At 45.6% G+C, this 27,869-nt stretch overlaps 1 protein-coding gene across 1 annotated transcript; it reads left to right on the top strand.

The window, feature by feature from the left end:
- Positions 1-116: 116 nt before the first annotated feature.
- Positions 117-27,824, top strand: PRCC (proline rich mitotic checkpoint control factor). Its single transcript, XM_027529844.1, has 7 exons — positions 117-873; positions 16,670-16,717; positions 18,892-19,458; positions 21,684-21,779; positions 23,387-23,530; positions 25,494-25,559; positions 27,231-27,824. The coding sequence occupies exons 1-7, from the start codon at positions 403-405 to the stop codon at positions 27,315-27,317; spliced, it is 1,479 nt and encodes a 492-aa protein (XP_027385645.1). The 5' UTR covers positions 117-402; the 3' UTR covers positions 27,318-27,824.
- The last annotated feature ends 45 nt before the right edge of the window (positions 27,825-27,869 follow it).

Raw genomic sequence — 27,869 nt, 5'->3', positions numbered from 1 at the left:
AGCGCCCGTCTTTCTGCGGACCCGTCAATCCTTCCTCTGACTCCAACTCCCGCCGTGCCTTGCGCCGCGCTCCCTGCGGCGGAGAATGGTGCCGTGGCCAAAGTGTTCTCTGGGAGTTGTAGTTCTTATGTTAGTGAGGCGAGGAGGAGGCGGAGTGACTCGGCGGCCATTAGCTGTGTGTAGTTGCCCGGGACTAGGAGCTTAAGTGAAGAGGGAAGCCTTATTCGGTAGAAATCAACTATGGGCATGGGCTTCTGCCGGGGCTAGCCCTAGAGTACGGAGAAGGCGGGCTTTTTGGTTCCCCTCCCCGCCGAGTTGGGGGGGCACACTAGGCCTCCGGACATCCCCGGTCTCAAGTAGGCCTCGTCTGCCGGCAAGGGCGCCCCAAAGGCGGGCGGCGCCATGTCGCTGGTTGCTTACGCCAGCAGCGATGAAAGTGAGCCGGATGAGGCTGAGCCGGAGCCGGAGGAGGAGGAGGAGGCGGCGGCCCCTACACCTGGGCCCACTTTAGGGGGCTTGTTCGCTTCTCTTCCCGCACCCAAGGGTCCGGCCTTGCTGCCTCCGCCCCCCCAGATGCTGGCCCCAGCCTTTCCCCCGCCGCTGTTGCTGCCCCCACCCACCGGCGACCCCCGGCTCCAGCCTCCTCCCCCCTTGCCCTTCGGCCTGGGAGGTTTCCCCCCACCTCCAGGCGTGAGCCCGGCTGAAGCGGCGGGAGTTGGGGAGGGGCTCGGATTGGGGCTGCCCTCGCCCCGAGGCCCTGGCCTCAGTCTGCCCCCCCCTATCGGCGGTGCCGGGCCCCCCCTGGGGCTTCCGAAGCCAAAGAAGAGGACAGAGCCGGTGAAGATTGCGGCGCCAGAGTTGCATAAAGGGGATGTGAGTATCCGGAGAGGGCACCCCCACTGTCCATTGGGTTTGGGCATGGGCTCAGCTGTGGGAGGGACTTGTGGAGGCTCGGAGACTCTCTCCTGTAAATGCATCCGTTGATTCCAGACCACTGGATCCCTGGTACTGTGCGATTAGTCCAGCTGAAGTTTGTCGGCTTGGGGAGTTAGGGTACTTGTCCTTGCGTGTTTCTCCAAACTGGACCCGCCCGCGGAAAGGCCTTATACCATCCCCTGACACTGACAGGGCCAGGCCCAGGGATCCTTGATTGCATTCCCTCTGTTGCATCTTCATCGAAGTTTCCCCCCGCCCCCCCCCCCCCCCAAACCCCCGATGTACTCACAACAGCATAAAATATGGCATTAGAAGAGGTAACAGGAGACAATTCCTGAGCCCTTGGCCAACATTCAGAACTAATCTTTTGCTTTGCCTCTGAACTTAAAAGCATCAGGGTCTGAGCAGAAAGGATAGGAATCCTGGATTCTATTTTTGAGCGAAGTTAGGGAAGAAATTCAGTATTTATTGAGTACAGATTATTTGCCAGGCATTGACCCTTTCCTTGAATTGCCACAGAACTGTGAGAGATAACATTCTAATTTTTACAGATGAGAAACAGGTGTCCAATGTGTAAGATCTTACCTGGTGAAGGACAGAGTGAAGATGCAGAGTTTAGCTGAACTGCAGGCCTATGCTTCAGTTTCACCATTTACATATAGAAGAGGCAACCAAGCTTGTGTTGTTTTCTGAATGTTGGATCAGAAAAATTGAAGACCTTTTTTGAAGTGAGAACTTGGGAGATAGAAGAGACATCCTCAGATCAGATCAGTCACTCAGTCGTGTCCGACTCTTTGCGACCTCATGAATCACAGCCCGCCAGGCCTCCCTGTCCATTACCAACTCCCGGAGTTCACTCAGACTCACGTCCATCGAGTCAGTGATGCCATCCAGCCATCTCATCCTCTGCCTTCCCCTTCTCCTCCTGCCCCCAATCCCTCCCAGCATCAGAGTCTTTTCCAATGAGTCAACTCTTCGCATGAGGTGGCCAAAGTACTGGAGTTTCAGCTTGAGCATCATTCCTTCCAAAGAAATCCTAGGGCTGATCTCCTTGCAGTCCAAGGGACTCTCAAGAGTCTTCTCCAACACCACAGTTCAAAAGCATCAATTCTTCGGCGCTCAGCTTTCTTCACAGTCCAACTCTCACATCCATACATGACCACTGGAAAAACCATAGCCTTGATTAGATGGACCTTTGTTGGCAAAGTAATGTCTCTGCTTTTGAATATGCTATCTAGGTTGGTCATAACTTTCCTTCCAAGGAGTAAGCGTCTTTTAATTTCATGGCTGCAGTCACCATCTGTAGTGATTTCGGAGCCCAGAAAAATAAAGTCTGACACTGTTTCCCCTGTTTCCCCATCTATTTCCCATGAAGTGGTGGGACTGGATGCCATGATCTTCATTTTCTGAATGTTGAGCTTTAAGCCAACTTCTTCACTCTCCACTTTCACTTTCATCAAGAGGCTTTTGAGTTCCTCTTCAATTTCTGCCATAAGGGTGGTGTCATCTGCGTATCTGAGGTTATTGATATTTCTCCCAGCAATCTTGATTCCAGTTTGTGTTTCTTCCAGCCCAGCGTTTCTCATGATGTACTCTGCATATAAGTTAAATAAGCAGGATGACAATATACAGCCTTGATGTACTCCTTTTCCTATTTGGAACCAGTCTGTTGTTCCATGTCCAGTTCTAACTGTTGCTTCCTGACCTGCATACAAATTTCTCAAGAGGCAGGTCAGGTGGTCTGGTATTCCCATCTCTTTCAGAATTTTCCACAGTTTATTGTGATCCACACAGTCAAAGGCTTTGGCATAGTCAATAAAGCAGAAATAGATGTTTTTTTGGAACTCTCTTGCTTTTTCTATGATCCAGCGGATGTTGGCAATTTGATCTGTGGTTCCTCTGCCTTTTCTAAAACCAGCTTGAACATCCTAGGGGCAGGTAATACTTTAGAGTTATCTGGCGTTCTTCCCATTCTTTCACTTCTAAAAGGTCAGTTGGTCCATGCCTTGCTCACCTCTGGTAACCCTCAGAGGGAAGCTTATTTTCGCCCTTGCTTTTTTTCAGACTTCCAAATCGGCCCGGAGGCTATTTCTGTTCTCTTCCCCACAGATGTCTGAATGTTCTCTCCCTCACCTCTTTCAAATCTGGGTTTAAAAGACAGGTTCCCAGTGAGGACTTGCTAGCTGACCTATTTCAGTTGTAACTTGTCACCCACTCCGCCCCACCCCACTTTTTTATTTTTCTCCATAGCACCACCATCTAAGATACTTTATCACCATCTAGTTCAGTTCAGTTGCTCAGTCGTGTCCGACTCTTTGCAACCCCATGGTCTGCAGCATGCCAGGCTTCCCTGTCCATCACCAACTCCCAGAGCTTACTCAAACTCATGTCCATAGAGTTGGTGATGCCATCCAATCATCTCATTGTCTGTCATCGCCTTCTCCCACCTTCAATCTTTCCCAGCATCAGAGTTTTTTCAGATGAGTCAGTTCTTTGCATCAGGTGGCCAAAGTATTGGAGCTTCCACTTCATCATCAGTCCTTCCAATGCATATTCAGGACTGATCTCATTTAGGATTGACTGGTTGGATCTCCTTGCAGTCCACAGGATTGTCAAGAGTCTTCTTCAACGCCACAGTTCAAAAGCATCAATTGTTCGGCGCTCAGCTTTCTTTATAGTCCAACTCTCACATCCATACATGAGTACTGGGAAAACCATAGCTTTGACTAGACAAACTTCTGTTGCCAAAGTAATGTCTCTGCTTTTTAATATGCTGTCTAGGTTGGTCATATGGAGAAGGCCATGGCACCCCACTCCATTACTCTTGCCTGGAAAATCCCATGGACGGAGAAGCCTGGTAGGCTGCGGTCCATGGGGTTGATAAGAGTCCGACACGACTGAGTGACTTCACTTTCACTTTTCACTTTCATGCATTGGAGAAGGAAATGGCAACCCACTCCAGTGTTCTTGCCTGGAGAATCCCAGGGACGGGGGAGGCTGGTGGGCTACCGTCTATGGGGTCACACAGAGTCGGACCCGACTGAAGCAACTTAGCAGCAGCAGCAGCAGATTGGTCATAACTTTTCTTCCAAGGAGCAAGTGTCTTTTAATTTCATGGCTGCAGTTACCATCTGCAGGGATTTTGGAGCCCAAGAAAATAAAGTCTCTCACTGTTTCCACTGTTTGCCCATCTATTTCCCATGAAGTGATGGGACCAGACGCCATGATCTTAGTTTTCTCACTGTTGAGCTTTAAGTCAACTTTCTCACTCTGCTCTCACTTTCATCAAGAGGCTTTTTAGTTCCTCTTCACTTTCTGCCATAATGGTGGTGTCATCTGCATATTTGAGGTTATTGATATTTCTCCTGGCAATCTTTTTTTTTTTTCTTTCTTTCTTGGTTCTACTTGACCCAGTCTGCACAGTGGTACCGGAGACTAAGCTCAAGTAGGACCAAGAAAGGGCGAATGGATTCTCCCGGCAATCTTGATTCCAGCTTGTGCTTCCTCCAGCCCAGCGTTTCTCATGATGTACTCTGCATAGAAGTTAAATAAGCAGGATGACAATATACAGCCTTGATGTACTCCTTTTCCTATTTGGAACCAGTCTGTTGTTCCATGTCCAGTTCTAACTGTTGCTTCCTGACCTGCATACAGGTTTCTCAAGAGGCAGGTCAGGTGGTCTGGTATTTCCATCTCTTTCAGAATTTTCCACAGTTTATTGTGATCCACAAAGTCGAAGGCTTTGGCATAGTCAATAAAGCAGAAGTAGATGTTTTTTTGGAACTCTCTTGCTTTTTCGATGATCCAGGGGATGTTGGCAATTTGATCTGTGGTTCCTCTGCCTTTTCTAAATCCAGCTTGCATGTCTGGAATTCACCGTTCACATACTATTGAAGCCTGGCTTGGAGGATTTTGAGCATTACCTTGCTGTGTATGAGATGACATACTGACCGTCTCACATGCTGTTTATTTTATTAGCCTCTCTCTTTTGCTAGTATACAAGCTCCATGAAGACAGGGCTTATTGTTTATTTTTTTCACTGCTGAATTCCTAGTGGTTAAAGCAATGCCTGGCACATACTGAGTACTATCTAAATATTTTGGGTGAATGAATTCAAATGAATATGGATTCTTTATGGAAGGTATTTCCAGAATCTCTCTTACTACCTTGTTCCAAACTTTTTCCAAATTATTTTCCCCTTCTTTTTTACCCAAGTCTGTTATTTCTAAGTCTAGGGTTCCAAAAAGCCTTCTTTTGCTCCATTGGAACTTAAGTTTGCTCTTGATTTAACCTGGAACAAAGGAAAGTTCCTAAGACAGAGGAAAATAGGTTCATTTTGGGGGGCATTCTGTTTTCACAGTTTTCTTCCCAAATTTCCTTTCAGCCTAATTGCTATATATGGGGGAAGATGGCACTTTGAGCCAGCTTGCTTCCCTCCACAGTGACAGTTGAAAGACTCATTTTTAGGTCCTCAGAGGTAGCATCAGGAAAAGTTGCTGGTAGAGACTGTAGAATCTTCCATTTAGGCTGGCTGAAGTGGTGGAAAATTCTGAGGACTTTTAACTATCCCTCCTTTGTAAGTATAATTTGCTAAATTCCTGAGATAAATTGTGAGATGGATAATTAATAATAAACTGGTTCAGTTTCCCATTTTTGTTCTGTACAAGTTAGTGTTTTGTTTTCTGAACATGTAATTCCTGGGAAAGGTAGCCTAAGAAAGTTCTAAGGTGAATAGGTAAGGGCGACCTTAGCCTTTGAAATATCTGTGGGTCTAAGGTCCTGTGGCTCTAAGCTCTGTGTCCTGTGCTTATTGGGCTTTCAGTAAACATCTGAGTGAATGAATTCAGTTCAGTTCAGTTCAGTTCAGTCGCTCAGTCATGTCTGACTCTTTGCGACCCCATGAATCGCAGCATGCCAGGCCTCCCTGCCCATCACCAACTCCCGGAGTTCACTCAGACTCACGTCCATTGAGTCAGTGATGCCATCCAGCCATCTCATCCTCTGCCTTCCCCTTCTCCTCCTGCCCCCAATCCCTCCCAGCATCAGAGTCTTTTCATGAGTCAGCTCTTCAAATGAGGTGGCCAAAGTACTGGAGTTTCAGCTTGAGCATCATTCCTTCCAAAGAAATCCCAGGGCTGATCTCCTTCAGAATGGACTGGTTGGATCTCCTCACAGTCCAAGGGACTCTCAAGAGTCTTCTCCAACACCACAGTTCAAAAGCATCAATTCTTCGGCGCTCAGCTTTCTTCACAGTCCAACGCTCACATCCATACATGACCACTGGAAAAACCATAGCCTTGACTAGACGGACCTTTGTTGGCAAAGTAATGTCTCTGCTTTTCAAGTGAATGAATTAGGTTTCCTTAAATAATTTTCCTTTAGAATTTGGTGCTGAAGTAGGATCAATTAACTCTGAACTCTCGTTCATTCCTTCATTCACTGTTGAGCTGATTCTCTGTGCCAGGAGCTGAGTACAGTAGTGAGCATGATAGACCCTATTGTAAAAGGAGCTGATGGTCTGTGTGGGGGGAGACAGGCAAGGTCAGATCAGGAGGACCACGATAGAGCTGGTGCCACGGGACCTCTCCTTTGGGGCACTAATCACCTTTAGAGGTTGGGGAGGCTTTCAGGAGATGATGTCTACACTTTAGAGATATGACAAGTGAGCAGAAGGTAGCCAGAGAAAGAGGTGATGAAGAGGAGGACATCAGGCAGAGGGAACAGAATGTACAAAAGCCCAGAGATGAGAGAATGCAAACACTTTGCGGGGAGCTTTAGTAACGCACCATGGCTGCAGTGCGTGGTGGGCAGGGGTAGTGATGAGAGCAGAGGCTAGAGAGAAAGAGATTGAGGCCAGATGATAATGGGCCTTGGATACGATGCCAAGGCCCTTGTGCATAATTCTAGGGTAGTGAAAAGCCCTTAAGTCTGAGCAAGAACCCTCTGATCACAGGGTGCCAAAAGATCTGGAGGGAGCAAGACTGGTAGAGACAGTGTAAGACAAGGGAGTGGTGGGGATGGAGAGGATTGGAGGTTCCAGGTCTTTTTTGGAGGGAGAAGTGGTAAGACCAGGGAATTGATTGGATGTCGTGGGTGAAGGCAGAGAAGGCAATGGCACCCCACTCCGGTACTCTTGCCTGGAAAATCCCATGGATGGAGGAGCCTGGTAGGCTGTGGTCCATGGGGTCGCTAAGAGTCAGACACGACTGAGTGACTTCACTTTCACTTTTCACTTTCATGCATTGGAATAGGAAATGACAACCCACTCCAGTGTTCTTGCCTGGAGAATCCCAGGGACGGGGGAGCCTGGTGGGCTGCCGTCTATGGGGTCGCACAGAGTCGGACACAACTGACGCGACTTAGCAGTAGCAGCGTGGGTGAAGGAGAGGGGTCAAGGCTGACCTTTTGGCTCAGGCAGCTGGGAGGGTAGTGGTGCTATTTATTTGGGGAATACAAAGGTAGAGCAGGTTGGGGATTAGTTAGATTTAATTGGTTACAAGTATCAGAAACTGCTCCAAGCTAGCATAAGTAGAAATACATCATAAATATACTGAGGTACCCTGGAAAGGGCCTGGAATCAGGAGTTGGAGATCTGTCAGGGACCCACACAGCTTCTGTTTGCACCTTTAATTCATTCTTCTTTGTCTGCAGACCAGTTTCCTCCACTTCTTAACTTTTGTTGCGGACGAAAGAGGGCCACCTATACCTCCTTGGTTTTTCATTCCTTCCTTTTAGTGACTGGCCCAGACTGAACTATAGTTTTAGTTCTGGTCTGGTTTTCTGGGAGAGAGATTATGATTGGTTTGATTTGAGTCAGCTCATCGATCAGCCACAGTCAGGGAACACGGGAAATTCTCTCTCCATGTACGTTTCAATATCAAATTCAGTCAGCTTTTGACTTAATGTGAGTCAAAAATTAGGAATGATCCATAAAATGGGAAATCATCATTCCTTTTCCCTTCTTACTGTTCTTTTTCTGAACAGTTGTTAAGAAAATCAGCCCGCTGATTTTGTGGGCTTAGGAGATGCAGACTTCTAAAATTAGGATACCAAAAAAGCAAAATTAGAGGAATACGTTTGCTCTAAGGGTTTTCTGTCATGTAATGTGCCTTCCAACGCAAATAGAAATTTCCGAGTTACTTGGATTAGTGTTAGGCGTCCTTTCAAATTGCTTACCCAGGTAGTGAAGGATTTGAAGCTATGAAATTGAAATTTCACTGATTTTGGTCACTTCTGTTAAGAGTTGACTGCGGTGAATTTAACTAGGATTTAGCCCTAGATAGAAAGGGAAAGACGAATGCACCAACATCTGTGGGTCACCTGTGCAGTGTCTGACACTGTGCTGGGCACATCAGTGACTCTCTAAGTTAAGCCTTACCCCTGGTTTACAGGTGAGGATATAGGAATTTAGAGAACAAAGCTAAAATCACATAGTTTGAGAGGAGCAGAAGTCGTATTTGCTCCCAGGTATGTTGTGTTCCTTTCTATCATCAGTTCAGTTCAGTCACTCAGTCGTGTCCGACTCTTTGCGACCCCATGAATTGCAGCACGCCAGGCCTCCCTGTCCATCACCAACTCCCGGAGTTCACTCAGACTCATGTCCATCGAGTCGGTGATGCCATCCAGCCATCTCATCCTCTGTCGTCCTCTTCTCCTGCCCCCAATCCCTCCCAGCATCAGGGTCTTTTCCAATGGGTCAACTCTTTGCATGAGGTGGCCAAAGTATTGGAGTTTCAACCTCAGCATCAGTCCTTCCAATGAACACCCAGGACTGATCTCCTTTAGGATGGACTGGTTGGATCTCCTTGCAGTCCAAGGGACTCTCAAGAGTCTTCTCCAACACCACAGTTCAAAAGCATTAATTCTTCGGCACTCAGCCTTCTTCACAGTCCCAACTCTCACATCCATACGTGACCACTGGAAAAACCCTAGCCTTGACTAGATGGACCTTTGTTGGCAAAGTAATGTCTTTGCTTTTTAATGTGCTGTCTAGGTTGGTCACAACTTTCCTTCCAAGGAGTAAACATCTTTTAATTTCATGGCTGCAATCACCATCTGCAGTGATTTTGGAGCCCCCAAAAATAAAATCAGCCACTGTTTCCACTGTTTCCCCATCTATTTCCCATGAAGGGATGGGACCAGATGCCATGATCTTAGTTTTCTGAATGTTGAGCTTTAAGCCAACTTTTTCACTCTCCTCTTTCACTTTCAACAAGAGGTTTTTTAGTTCCTCTTCACTTTCTGCCATAAGGGTGGTATCATCTGCATATCTGAGGTTATTGATATTTCTCCCGGCAATCTTGATTCCAGCTTGTGCTTCTTCCAGCCCAGCGTTTCTCATGATGTACTCTGCATAGAAGTTAAATAAGCAGGGTGACAATATACAGCCTTGATGTACTCCTTTTCCTATTTGGAACCAGTCTGTTGTTCCATGTCCCGTGCTAACTGTTGCTTCCTGACCTGCATATAGGTTTCTCAAGAGGCAAATCAGGTGGTCTGGTATTCCCATCTCTTTCGGAATTTTCCACAGTTCATTTGTGATCTACACGGTCAAAGGCTTTGGCATAGTCAGTAAAACAGAAATAGATGTTTTTCTGGAACTCTCTTGCTTTTTCCATGATCCAGCGGATGTTGACAATTTGGTCTCTGGTTTCTCTGCCTCTTCTAAAACCAGCTTGAACATCTGGAAGTTTATGGTTCACGTACTGCTGAAGCCTGGCTTGGAGAATTTTGAGCATTACTTTACTAGCGTGTGAGATGAGTGCAATTGTGTGGTAGTTTGAGCATTCTTTGGCATTGCCTTTCTTTGGGATTGGGATGAAAACTGACCTTTTCCAGTCCTGTGGCCACTGCTGAGTTTTCCACATTTTCTATCATAGTTCCTATCAAAAGATAGAAGAGTCTTGAGCAACCAGAACTAGGAAAATGGTACTATGAGGAGTGCAAAAGTGGAAGCGAAAATGATGCCCTAACTGAACAGGCAGATGTAAGAACATATTTGAGACCAAAGGGGAAAACCGTTGATGAATGTAGCTAATTGGGATAATAGCAGAGAGGAGTGTGTAAGTGATTAGAGTTTGGAGCCTGGGGGGTTGGTGGTGGGGCGGTGGTCTGTGCTTGGGCTCAGATTTCCTTCTTGGCCTCTGGCCCTGGCAACTAGTGATTGCTTTTTGGAAAGGGAGTCTGTCAGAACCAGAGCCTGGGAGATAAGAGGGAGCTGCCATGGGGAGTGAGCAGATCCCGCTGGGCCTGGCCTAATGGGAAATGTCTGTTTCCGTTCTTGCTCAGCAGTCTCGGGCGGTGTGTGTCTTGTCACTCTTGGCAGCTGGAACAGAGAGGACAGTGGTGGCCACTGAGGCGCAGGCTCTTAGGAGGCCAAAAAGAAATGCAGCACTTCCTTCTTAAGAGACACGGCCAGTTTGTGTCTCGAAAACCTGGGAATGCCTTTTCTGGCCCAGCCTACTTCTTCCAGCCCTGGGTGCTCCTGTATCTCTAGCATCATCATCCTCTCTGGGTCAGATGACACAGACCCACTTAGATCGCCTTTCGCTGGTCTTCAGCACTCTAGGAGTTGACCTTTTAATATAGTCCTGTGGAGGACAGTTTGGTGGGTTCTCAAAAAGTTAATTAGAATGATCCAGCAGTTTCACTCCTAGGTGAAAATAATTGAAAACAGGACTCAAACAAATACTTGTATGCTACTTTCACTTTTCATTTTCATGCATTGGAGAAGGAAATGGCAACCCACTCCAGTGTTCTTGCCTGGAAAAGCCCGGGGACGGCGGAGCCTGGTGGGCTGCCGGCTATGGGGTCGCACAGAGTCGGATACGACTAAAGCGACTTAGCAGCAGCAGCAGTGTTCATAGCAGCACTGTTCACAGTAGCCAAAAGGTGGCAATAACCCACATTTTCAGCAACAGATGAGTGGATACACAAAGAGTGGTATGTACATACAGTGGAATATTACTCAACCTTAAAAAGGACTGCAGTTCTGATACATGTTACAATATGGATGGACTTTGCAGACATGCTCAGTAAGATAAGCTCGACACAAAAGGACACATTATATGATTCCATTTGTATGAGGTACCTAGAGTAGGCAAATGAAGAGATTGAAAGTAGTATAGAGGTTACTGGGGAATGGGGAATTATTGTTAGTAGGTACAGAGTTACTGTTTGGGATGAGGAGAAGTTCTGGAGACAGATAGTGGTGATGGTTATACAATATTATGAATGTGCTTAATGCTACTGAATTGTATGTTTATAAATGGTTAAAATGATACATTTTATGTTATATATGCTTTACCATGATAAAGGGGAAAAAAACCCCAGTGTGGTCATGTACCTTTCACCATCAAGGAAGTTCTCGTTGTGTCTAAATTAAATACTGTGCTTAGGCTGATCCTGTTGCCTCCAGTTGGTTCCTGATAGAAGCTGAATTAATTTTCCTTTTGAATTCTCTAAGAGAGCCCCTGACCCCATGACTGGTAGATATATGGCACATCTTGGATTACTCATCTCCTCCTTTATAGTACTCTGAACTGAAATTTATTTTTGTGTGTGAGGTATTTGGATAATTCCTTGCTGAGCTTTCTTTGGTTTCCTGTTTTCATCCAAGCCCACACATGCCCGTAAGTCCTTTGAGTGGCCTCTCAGCCTCTTTCCCATAATGAACCAGTGAGTTCCATGTTTCCAGCCTCTTTGGTTGGCTAAAGTTAACTCAGAGGGCGAGTGGTTCTCATTCTGCTTCCCTGCTCTCCCAAGGGCCCTGGACTTCCTCTGTGGCCCAGGTGTGGTACTGAATGTCTCAGAGCCCTGTTAGTCAGCTTTAAGAGGTAAAGATTTATTTCTGCCCCTCTCTCAAAGATGAATAGTCTTAAGAAGGGCTTAGGGGTTCAGCACATTTTTTGAGGGTCTTAGTGTTCTGTTTTAGGGAGTCCTATTTGTGCCCATCATGAGATGATTTATAATGGGGCTCAGTAGATTAGTACAAGATGTTCAAAGAGAGAAGGATGATTGTGAGTAACCGTAGCAGTCCTCTAAATCCGGAATTAATAAGGTGTTCTTAAAATCTTTGTACAGTTTTTCGTGTGTGTGCTTTTAAGCTTTAAACTTAGGTTGACAGTATAATGGAAACAGTCTGTGACATTTAAGGAAAAATTGAATTTTCTTCCCCCAGCTGATCTGGCCTTCAATTCTATTAGCCATAGGACAGTTTGCCTACAATTTCAGAGTAGCCACTTTTTGTTTGTCACAGATCTGAAAAATAAAAATATGCTTGTATGGTTTTATGAATGTAATCGTCTTAAACTTGATAACATTTTCTTTTCAGATTGTTTCCATTGGACATATTGCCTAAGATGTTAAAGTTTAAACATGCCTGGGGGACTTCATGACAGCCTTGTGTACCCCACAGTAAGGTGGTTCTGTGTGGTCTGCTGAAAAGGAGAAAGTCTTCATAGTCAAAAAACAAGGGAAGGAGGAGTGAGGGGAAAAAAAAGAAAAGGGAAATGGTCAGTAAACCCTGAGGCAGTGGAGTTTGGAACAGAGAGAAAAGGTCAAAAATGCTTGGGTGTTTGGGGCTTAAGGCTTTTCTTGGATTGTGTTTGACCTCTTGGCAGACCAGAGAGAATAATAATTCTTGAATTCTGTTAAAAAATTTTAGTTAGTATACATTTTTTGCATTTTCACGGATCAGTTCAGTTCAGTCGCTTAGTCGTGTCTGACTCTGCAACTCCATGGACTGCAGCACGCCAGGTTTCCCTATCTATCACCAACTCCTGGAGCTTGCTCAAACTCATGTCCATCAAGTCAGTGATGCCATCCAACCATCTCATCCTCTGTCATCCCCTTCTCCTGCCTTCAATCTTTCCCAGCATCAGGGTCTTTTCTAAGGAGTCATTTCTTTGCATCAGGTGGCCAAAGTATTGGAGCTTTAGCTTCAGCATCAGTTCTTCCAATGGATATTCTGGACTGATTTCCTTTAGGATGAACTGGTCGGATCTCCTTGCAGTCAAAGGAACTCTTTCAAGAGTCTTTTCCAACACCACAGTTCAAAAGCATCAATTCTTTGGCACTCAGCTTTCTTTATGGTCCAGCTCTCACATCCATACATGACTACTAGAAAAACCATAGCTTTGACTAGGCAGACCTTTATCAGCAAAGTAATGTCTCTGCTTTCTAAAATGCTGTCTAGGTTGGTCATAGCTTTTCTTCCAAGGAGCAAGCGTCTTTCAATTTCATGGCTGCAGTCACCATCTGCAGGAATTTTGGAGCCCAAGAAAATAAAGTCTCTCACTGTTTCCATTGTTTCCCCATCTGTTTGCCTTGAAGTGATGGGACTGGATGCCACGATCTTAGGTTTTTGAATTGAGTTTTAAGCCAACTTTTTCAGTCTCCACTTTAGTTCCGCTTCGCTTTCTGCCATAAGGGTGGTGTCATGTGCATATCTGAGGTTATTGATATTTCTTCCTGCAGTCTTGATTCTAGCTTGTGCTTCACCCAGCCCAGGATTTTGCATGATGTACTCTGCGTATAAGTTAAACAAGCAGGGTGACAATATACAATCTTGTCGTACTCATTTTCCAACCTCATTTTCCGTTGTTCCATGTCCAGTTCTAATTTGCTTCTTGACCTACATACAGATTTCTCAAGACGCAGGTCAGGTGGTCTGGTATTCCCATCTCTTTAAGAAGTTTCCACAGTTTGTTGTGACCCACACAGTCAAAGGCTTTGGTGTAGTCAGTAAAGCAGAAGTAGATGTTTTTCTGGAACTCTCTTGCTTTTTTGATGATCCAGTGGATGTTGGCAGTTTGATCTCTGGTTCCTCTACCTTTTCTAAATCCAGCTTGAACATCTGGAAGTTCTCGATTCACGTACTGTTGAAGCCTCACTTGGTTTGAGTATTACTTTGCTAGCGTGTGAGATGAGTGCAGTTGTGCAGTAGTTTGAACATTCTTTGGCATTGCCTTTCTTTGAGATTGGAATGAAAACTGACCTTTTCCAGTCCTGTGGCCACTGCTGAGTTTTCCAAATTTGCTGGCATATTGAGTACACTTTAACAGCATCATCTTTTAGGATTTGAAATAGCTCAACTGGAATTCCATCACCTCCACTAGCTTTGTTCCTAGTGATCCTTCCTAAGGCCCACTTGACTGCGCATTCCAGGATGTCTGGTTCTAGGTGAGTGATCACACCATGATAGTTATCTGAGTCATGAAGATCTTTTTTATATAGTTCTTCTGTGTATTCTTGCCACCTCTTCTTAATATCTTCTGTTTCCGTTAGGTCCATACCATTTCTGTCCTTTATTGTGCCCATTTTTGCATGAAATGTTCCCTTGGTATCTGTAATTTTCTTGAAGAGATCTCTAGTCATTCCCGTTCTATTGCTTTCCTCTATTTCTTTGCATTGATCACCAAGAAAGCTTTATCTCTCTCCTTGCTATTCTTTGGAACTCTGCATTCAAATGGGTATATCTTTGCTTTTCTCTTTTGTCTTTTGCTTCTTTCCTTTTCTCAGCTATTTGTAAGGCCTCCTCAGACAACCATTTTGCCTTTTTGTATTTCTTTTTCTTGGGAATGGTCTTGATCACTGCCTCCTATACAATGTCATGAACCTCCATCCATAGTTCTTCTGGCACTCTGTCTATCAGATCTAATCCCTTGAGTCTATTTGTCACTTCCTCTGTATAATCATAAGGGATTTGATTTAGGTCATACCTGAATGGTCCAGTGGTTTTCCTTACTTTTTTCAATTTAAGTCTGAATTTGGCAATAAGGAGTTCATGATCTGAGCCACAGTCAGCTCCCCGTCTTGTTTTTGCTGTCTGTATAGAGCTTCTCCATCTTTGGCTGCAAAGAATATAATCAATCTGATTTCGGTGTTGACCATCTGGTGACGTCCATGTGTAGAGTCTTCTCTTGTGTTGTTGGAAGAGGGTGTTTGCTATGACCAGAATGTTCTCTTGGCAAAACTTTGTTAGCCTTTGGCCTGCTTCATTTTGTACTCCAAGGCCAAATTTGCCTGTTACTCCAGCTGTCTCTTGACTTCCTACTTTTGCATTCCAGTGCCCCATAATGAAAAGGACTTCTTTTTTGGGTGTTAGTTCTAGTAAGGCAAGCATATATGCACATGAAAAATGCAGGATTTACAGAGCAAGCACAGATGAATCATTGTTAGCCTGATGCCACCCCAGACAATAAATAACACAGGGACACAGTGAGGAGAGCAAGGTGAGCTGCTTTAGGAAGACTTCAGAGTTTCAGGTCAGGAGGAGCAGAGTGCACACTGACAGGAGAGTGAGAGGTGGCAGTCATCCAGGACCCTGCAGGAGGAGTGACAAGGTGGGGGACTTCCGTGGAAGAAGTACACGTGGAGGCTTGGCCGGTTCTTTGAGGAGATTTTGGAGTCACAGTTGATGCCCTTATCCTTAACTGCTTTTATTACAATTATTTGGGTACTTGTCTTTCTTCTTACTGGACTCAAGTTTCTTGAGGGCTGGTACTTTTTCCATGTCTTGGTATATAAGAAACTCTTTGAAGCACAGTGGAGAAAGTAGTCCAGGCTGTGCCTCTGGAAATCAGTGGGCCAGGACTCCGCCTGCTGCAAGTCCTGTCCTGCTGCCTGAGTGGATGAATAGCATCGTAGTATATGTGTAGCCCAGCCACAGGACACCAGTTGGAGCCGTGTCTATAGTGCCTGGCACAGTGTCTTGCATACAGTAGGTTCTGAGTAATGATGACCAAAAGGTCCTTGTAGCAGATGAATCCTGTGGGGAACTTGTGACATATGAGGTTCAGTTGAAAAAAATAGGCAGAGAATTTTACTTGTTTAAAATCTTGGGGATGGAAAGGATCTTAGATTTCTGCCTAATCACCTTTATTTACAGGTGCCCCAAACCAGGGTCTTAACAACAAATGCAAAACTTTTAAAGTTCTCAGTTTGGATATTAATTTTTTAAAATAAAATGTTACAGCTCGTTTTTCATATGCCTTGCATCTTTCTGATAGTTGAAGATGGCTGAGGAGCTGATGTTGAACTAAAAGTTTGGCCATTTTTCAGTGTGAGAGCTTGTTTTAGAAACAATCCTGATGAATCAGAGGGATAACACAGAGGGACCTCCCTTCTTGCCCCAAATTCTCACAGTCATCATTTATTTGCCTTCTTCCTGGACGTGAACGACTCTGTCTGGCATACTTAAACAATAGATCATACTTGGAGAGGAATGGATTTCTCCAATGGCTTTGACCTTTAATGTCTCATAGAAGAGTAGTTAACACACCACTTAATCCCATAGGAGTGCCCCGGCCCTGTGGTTATGTAGTCTATATAAGTGGTTTTAGAAGTGAAGCTGAGATTGGGTGAGATTGTGGGCCAAATGCCATTTATCTTCTAGTGGACAGATTTATAGGAAGAAGAATGGGTATAGCTTTTTCTTTCCACCAAAGACTGAATGAGAGGAAGTAGTCTTAATTTAAAGGACAAAATTGATGCAAAAGGCTCTGGAACAGGTCTGGGGGTTTGAGAATGAGTGACCAGGGGAGGTCAATGCCTGCCTCATTCTCTGAAGCTGTTTGGCTGGTCCTGGGAGATACATCCCTCACACAGAGGAAGGGCCCAGACAAGATGATAGCCACTGTTGTCCAGGCCTTTATTTCTGCTTCATTTAAGGTGAGTGCTTTCCCTATTGTCCTTAAACAGCGAGGCCTTACTTTGTTTCTTTTTCTCTTAGTCAGATTCTGAGGAAGATGAACCCACAAAGAAGAAAACTGTCCTTCAGGTAAGCTTTGTGACAGAAGCCATTTCTTCCCATATTGCTTCCTGGAAGATGGGAAGTTTCCAAATCAAGCTTGAGCAAATGCAGATATTGATACCGAGGACTGCCTGTTTGAGTGTAGTTTTGTTTTCCAGGTAACATCAGACCTTGTGCTTTTCTCCCCTCCCCTCACTGTTCACTGACTTTAGTGTGCTGGCGTCGCCTCTCCTAGAGGACAGGCGTGGTAGGGAGATGAATTGGAACTCAGTTTGATTTATTACATTTCAGGTAAAAGGATTATTTAGGAACAGTAGAATAAATGGATTGGTCAAAATAGTGTTATGGGACATCTGAACTTTAAAATTATCCATCTTCTCCCAGTCTTATTTTTAACCTGGAAAAGAAACTTAAATAGTACCAAGTGCTATACCAGTGTTTAACTGATTTTATCCTCTTAATAGTACCTAAATCAGAGTGTTACTGTCATTCCTGTATTGTATATGAGGAGAATGAAACCTTGAGGAACTTGCCCAGGGTCAGACAACTCATGGGGACAGAGCTGAGGTCAGGCTGAGGCGGTCTGACTGTTGAGTCCATGCTCTTGCCTGCAGCCTTCAGCCGCTGCTTTGTCATAAAGACCAGAAGTCCTTAACCAGACAGTGCTGGGAGATGCTCACACTGCCATTTCCTGTTTCCCCTGTCCCAGGGCCTCTATTCTGCCTCCCAGGAATTTCTTCCTATTCAGCTCCACACTCAGTGATTTACACGCCCTCTGACCTCATGTCAATTGTATGTCTCAGGAAGAGCAAAAGCGGCTCTTGCTTTGTAAGGTCGTTGTCTCCTAATTCAGTACATGATCCTGAGGTTGCCCCTTCCCTGAGTCTGTTAAGGCGTCATATCCCATGTTGGGAGGTCCTGGAAGGACAAATTCACATGGAAGTTAGATAACTGATGAGAGTGATGCCGTGTCCATGTCTGTAGTGGGATACGGAGGAAGAATCATGAAAGACACTCACTTGCTGAGACTGAATGAAGCCAGTTGTCGCCTGTTGTCAGAATGGCTTCCTGGAGGAAGTGAACTGGCAACTAAAGAGGTGGAGGACTCTGGCTCAGAACGCACTCTAGGAGTAAAGAGCAGCCTTCCAGACGGTAGGAAGAGATGCATGCATAGAGAACCTCTGAGCTGATGAGGCAGAGTGTGGACCAAGCACTGCAGAGGGATGTAGCCATGATCCCAGATGTGGCTGAGAAGTCACACGCTTCGAAGGGAGCCTGAAGGATGTATGTGCTCCATCTTCCATCTCAGTCTGGTTTTTATGAGCCTGAGCCTTTGGCGTCTGCCAGGATAGAATGACCTAAGTCTGTGAACACAGACAGCAGGGAGAAGAGCCCATTTTCGGGGTGAACAGTTCTGCCTGGACTGCTTGATTCAGAAGCCCTAGTTTACTCACTCTGGGCATTTCTTGGCCGAGAGTGCTGAAGTACATGGTTACTCCAGGACAGTGACACAGTGTCCATAAGTGACACCAACTCCATCTCCTTTTTCAAACCAGTGCCTCCCTCAGCCCTACAGGTAGGCCAGCTGGCCTTGTTTTACATAAAGCAGAATCCGAAAGATTCTTAGGAGTAACAGCAACTCTGGATGGACTGAGCCAGTTAGCTTACAAATTGATAAGTTAAATGCTTGACTCTGGCATAAACAAGCTGGATATACCACATCTCTAGGGCTTTCCTTGGGCAGGGAGGGAACTTTGGGCGGGATGTATGAATGTCTTTTTAGGACAGAGCCTTGCTATTGACTTTGAGTGGCAATCCAAAGGAAGCAGGGAGTTGCCATGCTTAAGAGGAACCTTCAAGATACTGAGAGATGTTCATTGATAAGCTGGAGAGAGCCCTGGGCTTTTGGAGAAGAAAGACAATGTATTTACTAAATGTATCATATTAGCAAAAAAAAAAAAAAAAATCGGGAAAGGTTTTGTGATAGAGGAGCTGGGAGAAGTGGACAGTAGAAGGGCCTGAGGTAGGAGGAGTCCAGTCACTTTGGATGACCTTAGTGGGCAAAGGTCAGACAGAACAGGGCTGGTAAGATTTTAGGCTGGAGCATGTAACAGTAATGCTTGTTCTTAATGTCAGTAGCATGTATCATAACACCTCACTTGCCACCTTTCTTCCCTCCTTACCCAAACTTGGGTCACCAGGGATCCAGTGAGGGGGCTGGCTTGTCCGCCTTGCTTCCCCAGCCTAAAAACCTGACTGTGAAAGAGACTAACAGGTTGCTCCTGCCCCATGCCTTCTCCCGGAAACCCTCGGATGGCTCCTCTGACACTAAGCCCTCCAGGCAAGCTTCTAAGACCAAGTCCTCTTCTCTTGCCCCCGTTGTGGGCACCACAACCACCACTCCGTCGCCCTCAGCTATCAAGGCTGCCGCCAAGAGTGCTGCCCTGCAGGTGACAAAGCAGATCACGCAGGAGGAGGACGACAGTGATGAGGAAGTAGCCCCTGAGAACTTTTTCTCCCTCCCTGAGAAGGCCGAGCCGCCTGGAGTTGAGCCATACCCTTACCCCGTTCCCACTGTCCCCGAAGAGCTGCCTCCAGGCACAGAACCAGAGCCGGCCTTCCAGGACGATGCAGCCAATGCCCCCTTGGAATTCAAGATGGCAGCAGGCTCAAGTGGGGCCCCTTGGATGCCTAAGCCTGGGGATGACTACAGCTACAATCAGTTTTCCACATATGGCGATGCCAATGCCGCTGGTGCTTACTATCAGGTGGGTAAGCGGCAGGGAGGGCAGGCCAGGGAATGTTGGAGTTTGGCAGTCCGGGAGAGTTTTGAGCCTGTGATCGGCCTCTCTGGCATCACTTTGGCTGAATTAATGAGTCTTCTGGTGTCTTGGTTTTCCTTATCGGGTCTCAAAACATTATGCCTTTATGCTGAACCATACTGATCTAAAATTGCCGAAGTCTCGAAGCCTGACAGGTTGAACCACACAATTAATCCCTTTATTCTGAACACAAAATGTCATTGTAGGAGCTGATGAGAGGTATAGGGAGAAAGTGGAAGAAGAGCAGTCTCTAATCCTAGAGATCCCGGGTAACTTCTGCACACGTGGGTGAGGAGGATGTGAGAGCTTTGGCATAGACGACTAGATAGCAGTGAGTCCAAGGAGAGTTCTGGAGGTGGGGAGTGCTGAGAACATAGCAAGTGGGGAGGGAGAGGAGGAAGTCTGGAGAGTTGAATGCAAAGGGAATAGGAGAATGGTGAGAGGCCTTGACTGAGACATGAGAAGTCAAAGGACTAACATCAGTCTCTGGAGAGAAGACACTGGGGGACCATAGTTTAGGCAGAGACAGGAAGTGGGGTTTAGATTTTGAATCTCAAGCTGTGTGAGTTGGGGCAAATTACTTATCTGCCCCTCTGAATCTCAGATTTCTCAGCTCTAAGATGGGGAGAATGATAGAACTTCAGGGTTGCTACAAGGGTTATACTGGTAACATAGCAAATGCTCAGTAAATGGTTATGAGAAATTTTATTCAAATGTTATGTGGAAGAGCTGTTTAAATTGTTCTCCAGGGCTTCAGAGGGTGAGAATATAATGAGGCCAGGTTGTGAGTAGTTTAAGACAGACTTCCAGTGGTCAGAGCTTGCTTAGATGGAGAGGGCTCGCAGGAGTCCGGGGACTCACAGCCATGGTGGTTGTTGATCAGAGGCAGCTGTGGCTGGGCAGCCTTAGGAAGTTTTCCTGCTAGTGTGTGATGGTTTCAAGACTTCAGTGATTCTCTGAGTGGTCATTGTTACTCTTATCTACAATCTAGGCCTACGTAAGGACCCATGGTAGGTGGACTTTGAGGGCTCTCTGTTCTGATCAAAGACTTTGAAAACTATTTGCCATTAAGCCTTGCTGTGTCCTGTAGACTGACCAGGGACAGTGTGTCTCCCCTCAGTGTTGTTGGAAGGAGGAAGATGAATGTTTTGACCTCATTAGCAAAGAAAGAGAAAAATGTAAGAAACCACTAGTTTATATCCAGCCAATGAATAACAGTTGGGATTTTGTATGCAGTTACAGATACCATGAAGGCAGTCAGTGCAAATTAAAGCACTCTAATTACTCTAGGGGGCCCTTCAATTTAAATGTATGTTTTTTGTCAATACTTTAAATGAAAATTAATGCTTTAATTATTCTGTTTTTTAATGTATTATTTTGATTTAATATTAAACCTTATTTTTCATGTATAAAATGAATGTTCTTAGAGGAGCATTTCTTGGAGTTTTGGGCAAAAGTGGAAGAATTAGGGAAAAGTGCAGGCAGGGAGGAAATAGTTTCTCAGCCCTGCAGTTGCCTGAGTTGGCCACAGTAGGGGCCTTGCCCTTGCCTTCACCCCTGTTCCTCCACGGTCCACAGCAACATCTGGCCAGCTCACCTCTAAAGGGGCGTCATCAATTCCTGAACTGAAAATCTGGTAATGCAAACCTGGTTTGTTCCCAGTTTTGTCAATTCCATACCACCCTTATGGTGGTTTATTTTTATCAGAGATCTGCAACCTCCCTGCCTGCTAGGGGAGGGAGTCCCCCGTGCCCAGGGCTGCTAGATCCAACGAGGAGCAGGAAGCATGCCTCATGCCTTCTCCTCTCTGCTCACACTGGAGCGTCCTGGGGTCTTCTGAGCAGGAGGAGCCCGGCTGAGGCACGGTAGAGGTCAGCAGTAGGAGTCATGCTGGGGAAGCAGCTAAGGGAGCAGGCTGTGAATTGAAGCAGGAGAGAATGTCTTTATTTCTTGTATCTCTACCCTAGAAAAAAAATCCATCTGTCTGGATGGTGTAGATCAGAAAAAACTCTGGTTCTTGAGTTGTAGGATAGGTCCTTAGGATCTGTGCTTTGGCTGGTCCGCTTGAGGGGTCTGTGGTGTGGGTATCACCACTGCCTCTTGGGTGAGGTTTTCTCCGTTCTCTGCACTGTGCCCTCAGCTGGTGTGTTTTCTCTCCTCCTTGACTACAGGATTATTACAGTGGTGGCTACTATCCCGCACAGGACCCGGCTCTGGTCCCCCCCCAGGAAATTGCCCCAGATGCGTCCTTCATTGATGACGAAGCAGTAAGTTAATAAAGCCAAAGTGACCATCTTTGACCCCTAGACACCAGGTTTCAAGTCTGAAGCTAAAGGAAATTCTTTTTTTTAAAAAAAAGCAAAAAAGCTGTATTCATTTGGGATTTGGTTTGAACATATAACTGAGAAACTTCAGGTAATAATGGCATATGTAAGGGAGGTTAACTTTTTCCTTTATAAAAGAAGGCTAGAGGTAGGCAGGCCAAGGCTGGTATGGCAGCTTCAAAAAGTTGTCAAGATCCAGCCCCCTTCGATAAAATAAGAATGTAGCTAAGGCCACTCCCATCATTATTGCACACCAGGCAGCAGAGTGGAAACAGAAAGTCACCTCCCCCTTTAGGAGACTTCCTGAAAGTTCCTGAGAATACTTTTCCTTCTATCTTACTGACTAGAACCTGTCATATGGCCGTATTTAGTTGCAAGAGAACGCAGTAGTCTTTTCATTGGGTGGTACTATGCCCAGCCAAAATGTTGGGTTCAATCATACTGACAGAGACGGGGAGAGTGAATTTTGGGGAGGGAACAGCAGCCACAGTAAATAACCTTGTGTTTCACATCACTGTATTATTCCCTATTGCTGAGCCTCTCCCCAACTCGGCACAAGGGAAGATAAAAACCTCGTGTTCTGCGACCGTCCAGGCATGTTCAGGAGATAAAGTATTCCATCTGTAGGGAGGCCGCAGCCTACCAGGAGTGGGTTGGAGAAATAGGGGATGCAAGGTCTTATAAAAATAACATTCTCCTCACCTTTTCACAGAAACTTTGTAAACTTCTGCCTGTGGTTCGTCCTGTGTTCGTCCACTTTCCTGTGTATGTCCTCCTTGACAAGTTCAGTAGTTAGGCCCTTTTTGTTCTAAGCCTAGGAGGCAGCAGGGAACTTATCCAGTGGCAAAAGTCAGCTCCTTATGGGTAGAGAGAGGCCTTGCTGATGCTCAGACCACAACCTAGGCTTCACTGCAGATTTCCAAGTGTTCTTGAATTTAATTCCTCTTCACCTACACTCCTCAGCACATCTTCTGGTGACTTAACAGTGTGATACTTTTTCTTTCTTTCGGAGGAAGGGGAAAGAGTAGCAGTCTCCTGGAAATTTTGCCAGGCTCTTTTTTGAGGCTTCCTCTCTCTCCACCTCGAATTGCCTTCTCCTCTAATGTCTAATCTGGTGTGTGGTCTGCTGATTTGGTGATACTGAACCAATGAGAAAGAACAGACATGTTAAAAGAACTGATTTTTAGAAGAGAAATCCTAGGATTGTTTTTGTACCTTTAATTCTTAATTTGAAAATAGTGTGCAGTTCTTTTAGGCATATACAATTTATACACAATTTGAGTAAAATTCATACCAGTGAATCTCTGCACTCACGTTTGGGAATACATTTTGGCCTTCTTTTTCCTGAGGCCAGGAGAGCTTGTGAGAAGTAGCCTTTCACCTGTCAGCTTGGTAGGTGGCATGGTGAAAGGACATACTGCACAGAGAGAATTAAGGGTGCAGTGGAATTGGGGAGCCCCAAAATCATTCCATGAACTCTGGGTCCTTGGTGACATCTCCTGATCCCCTACCCAGACCCTCGACTCCTGAATTTCTCCCCCCTTTTCCAGTTTAAGCGGCTGCAGGGCAAAAGGAACCGAGGGAGGGAGGAGATCAACTTTGTGGAGATCAAAGGTGACGACCAGCTCAGTGGGGCCCAGCAGTGGATGACCAAGTCATTGACAGAAGAGAAAACCATGAAATCATTCAGCAAAGTAAGTGGGAAAGAAAGGTCTACTGGGTGGCCCCCTTGGGAGTCCCCAAAGCAGAATCTGACCCCTCACCTCATTGTTACTGTCCCTACATCTTTAGCAAACACGTGTTCCCCTTGGTACTGGAGTGTACACCAAGCCTCCCAGACACAGCTTCTACTTTGCAGAATTTTGCAGCACTTCGCTCTCTATCTATATGGTAGTCTGGTTGCTGAGACTGGACGGCTGGAGCCATTTCCTGTCCTGCAGTTGCGAAGGTCTCAGTATGTGTGGCTCCTTCCTGCTGTCCTACCCCCTTCCAGCCTGTTAAGTTGGGATCTGGTGCAGCACGTCATTGAGGTGTGGGCACAACAGAGCCTCCGAAGTCCTGGGGTCCTGGGTTCTGAGTGTGCATCCCCTTCTCTCCCCTTTCTTTCTCTTATTTATTGAACCCAGCTGTGGTCTTTGCAGATGCTTTATTTCTCACAGTTCCCACACCACTCTCCTACCTTCTCAGTGCTAGTTTTCTTCAGTCAGTATGATGAACATCTCTTCACCTACTAGCTGAGTACAGCAAATGTGGACATTGATGAGCCTGCCACAGCGGGGAAGATGTGGGGGAGCCTGGATTCTAGCCCAGCACCAGCAAGGCCAAGGTCGGGCATTTTATGCCCTTCTCCCCCCATTTTCTTTGCTTTGTTTTTTGGCCACAGATGGCCATCTGAGCCCCAGCCATTTGTTTTAACTGAGTGCTGGCGGTCATACAGGACAGAGCAAAGGATTGTGGTTAGATCAGCATAGATCCATCACTGTTTACCGGAAAAGCCACTTAGGAGAGCATGCTCCACTAACTGGGTGGAGAGGCATCCTCACATAGTAACAGCTGCTGTTGGTGCTCACTGTGAACCAGGAATGGAGCTGGACGATTTATGTTTGTCATCTTTAACCGTCATATTAAATGACATTAAACAGCATCAGGGAATTGGAGTCTGCTGTTTTCCCAGGTTTAAGTCTTTTATTATTTTCCCCACTATCTCATTGTGTTGAGTTATATTTTAAAAAAAGAAGAGAAGGATGCAGTTCCTGTCCTTGACAGGTTTAGAGTGTAGTTGAGAAAAAGAGTTTTAAGGACACTTGAGTATAAATGATTATGGTGCAAATTGATTACGTAAGTGCCGAGGAGGCTCCAGAGAGGAGTTTTGGGAGTTGGGTGGGGCTGATTGGGAAGCTTCTAGTCTGAGACTAGCACTGGCAGAGGACAGGAAAACCGCAGAGTGAAAGCCCAGACCAATACAGACTCTGACAGTAAATCATTTGCATCACAGTTGGGGTAGGGGTTCAGCGCAGTTATGGGTGAAGGCTGAGAATTGGAGAGGCGTGGTGATTGTGAAAACCTAATTCCAGGGAAGCTGCTTGTTGGTACTTACTAGAATGAGGGAGTAGGGTTTCAGCCCAAGGTGATGGATGGGAGAGAGCTTAGTAAGCAGCAGGCAGGAGATAGGCTAGACATCTGGCCTGACTGGGGAGAAGTGGACAGAGATGAAGGGGCCCTTAAGGGCAGAGGAGGTGGCGGGAAGTAAGAAGGGAGGGAGGTCTCCTGGACCTTTAAACTGCTTTAGATGGACTGCAGGCGGTAAAGCTGGTGTCAGCTGTCCACTGTGGGCAGAGCCCCATTCTTGGTGCTGAGGGTGGTGGGTTACCAAAGATACAGAAGACAGCCCTGACCGCAAAGTATTTCCAGTCTAATGAGGATATTGGCAGACTCTTGTAGGCAAGTATTCTGAGCTTGAGATTTTTGCATAATAACTTTAGTAAAAATAACTATCTTGTAAGTATACAGACTTAAAAACTGCTCCAAGATGACTTCTTCCCCCTAGGATTTGGGCTGTGTAGTTTTTTTCTTAATACCCATCCTTGTTGCATTGGGGCAAGTGAGAAACTTCCACTTTTCTTTCAATGTGTTAATGATTATTCTCTTCCCTTACAGAAGAAAGGTGAGCAGCCAACAGGCCAGCAGCGGCGGAAACACCAGATTACGTACCTGATTCATCAGGTGAGAGGCCTGAGGGCCCTGGCCTGCTAGGCAGGATCCCTGTAAACCTGGGGATTTGAAGGCTGAGATCTTGGCTGGAAGCCTGTCAGACAACCTGCTTCCAGCGGGCACCCTCCGCAGTTCTCCACATGGCCACTAGGTGGGGATGTGTCCTTCAGAATTATCCTACTCTGCCTCAGGCTCACTTCATGTAAGACTCAAGTACAGGTGCTTGGAATAAACTGTAAATGAACATTCAGGTATTTAAAACATAAGAGAGGGGGTGAAATGGTTTCTTATAAGGTTCTTTTAAATACAAGTTCATCTGATAATTTAAAAAACGAAAGAAAAATTGGTTCAGAGACTTTTAGCAGAACATACACCTCATGAGGAGGTAAGGTTGGTTTTGTGTTCTTCATTTCTGTGGCAGGAAACATCAGTGCAAGTAATTCAGATTTACAGATAATCTAAAAATATCTTTTGGAATTGGAATATTTCTTGGTATTTATTTGATAGGACCTGGCAGCTTTCAAATATTTATTGTGTCATTAAATATTTTTTTGAGATCTAGTGTACTAAATGCTGTCAAAAGTACAGAAGGAGTGAGACTCTTTCCTGGTCATTTTCAGATAGTGTATATGCTGGTTGGCGATTTCAGTGCCAGAACTTGCATTCATTGTTCTTACCATATTTTCACCTTCTTTTTCATTGACTCCTTTGTACCCTTACCCTATCTTGTTATTTGTAGGGAAAGAATTTAAGGGTAGTGTCTTTAAATTTTTTGTTTTTATTTTTAAATTATTTTTTGCTTGCTGTTCCCCTGTAGCGTCTTTTTTTAAATCTGAACTCTCAGCACCCTACTCCACCCAGGGGAGTAGGTGGGGGTGGGGTTGAGGAGCCCCTCTTCTAGGGTGGCGTTTGTACATTCCCAGAATGCAGTCTAGAGCTAGGAGCTGCCACAGTCAGGAGGGGAAAGCATCAATTCTTGTACCTTCCAGTCAGTTTTTCAGCTTCAATTTGTGCTCTAAAGTGGTGTGAATTTCTCGGGTGCCATATATACTGTATTCAACACAACAGCGACACAGCGGCTCCAGACTAAGTTACTGTTGGTAGGTGTCCTATTTGGACCTGTCCAGGTCTTCAACGCTGTCTTCCCCCACGTGGCTTGTTAGGTATCCAAGGCAGCGGATTGTGTTCCTTTCAGACGCCAAATTCAAGTTCTCATTTGTTCGTTTCCCATTTGAGCATTTCCGTTTTAAATCTAGCTGAGGAAGGACCAGCATTCTTTTTTTAATATTTATTTATGTATTTGACTACAACAGGCCTTCGTTGCGCATGCAGGGTTTAGTTGTGGCATGCAGCTTCTTGGTTGCAGCATGTGGCGTCTAGTTCCTTGACCAGGGATTGAACTCTGGCCTCCTGCATTGAGAGCATGGAGTCTTAGCCACTGGACCACCAGGGAAGTCCCAGGACCAGCATTCTTGAAATTCTGCTTGAACCCTATTCCTTTGCTTTCTGAGGGTCCTCCCCTTCTGCTTGAATAAGAAAATTAAATCCTTCAAGGGATTTACTTTTTCCTCATAATTGTTTTGATGGCAGAAAGACTTTAAACTGGGAAGCACACAGAGGCAAGAGAAGCTCGTTTCTTAGAGCCTTGGTGTGACTCTCCCCTTCCCCCTCTCCCTTGCACAGGCTAAGGAGCGGGAGCTGGAGCTGAAGAACACCTGGTCGGAGAACAAGCTCAGCCGCCGGCAGACCCAAGCCAAATACGGATTCTAGGGCTCTGGACCTGACTGCCTCTGGATCTCCTGCAGCCCAGCTGGCTCGGCCCCCAGCTTCATCTCTGGGACCCCAGCTGATCCGAGCCCAGGATCTCTTTCCCTGAGGACCCAGCCCTCGCCTCTGCGAGAATGAACATATTTGATAGATTTTTCTTAACAAAAGTTAGAAAATTCAGCTCCTTTCTGTCTTGGAGCTAGCAAAGACTCAAGTGATGCCTCAGAAGAGGCTCTGAGTTCTTGGATGGGAGTTTTGCTCCCTGTTGGGTGTGATGATATCCCCCCCTCCCTCCATCTTTTTTTTTTTTTTAAAACCAGGGATGTCTGTTGAAATAAAATATTCAGTCCAACAGACACTGTGTGCCCTGAACCTTTTCCTACTTTTAAGTGAGGTCTCTCTCTCTCTCTCTCTTTTTTTTTTTTTGTTTGGACGCTTCTTTTTTGTTGTCCTGTCCTTATATCTTAGTTTTTACCTTGGGTAAAGCAGCCTCCAAACTGTTGTGAGCTATCTTGTGATTACTTTGTATTTTTTCTGAGTTCTGACCATCTTAAC

The sequence above is a fragment of the Bos indicus x Bos taurus genome, chromosome 3 (genome assembly GCF_003369695.1).
Source record: "Bos indicus x Bos taurus breed Angus x Brahman F1 hybrid chromosome 3, Bos_hybrid_MaternalHap_v2.0, whole genome shotgun sequence".
Taxonomy (NCBI): domain Eukaryota; kingdom Metazoa; phylum Chordata; class Mammalia; order Artiodactyla; family Bovidae; genus Bos; species Bos indicus x Bos taurus.
This window is presented reverse-complemented; position numbering and strand designations above follow the sequence as displayed.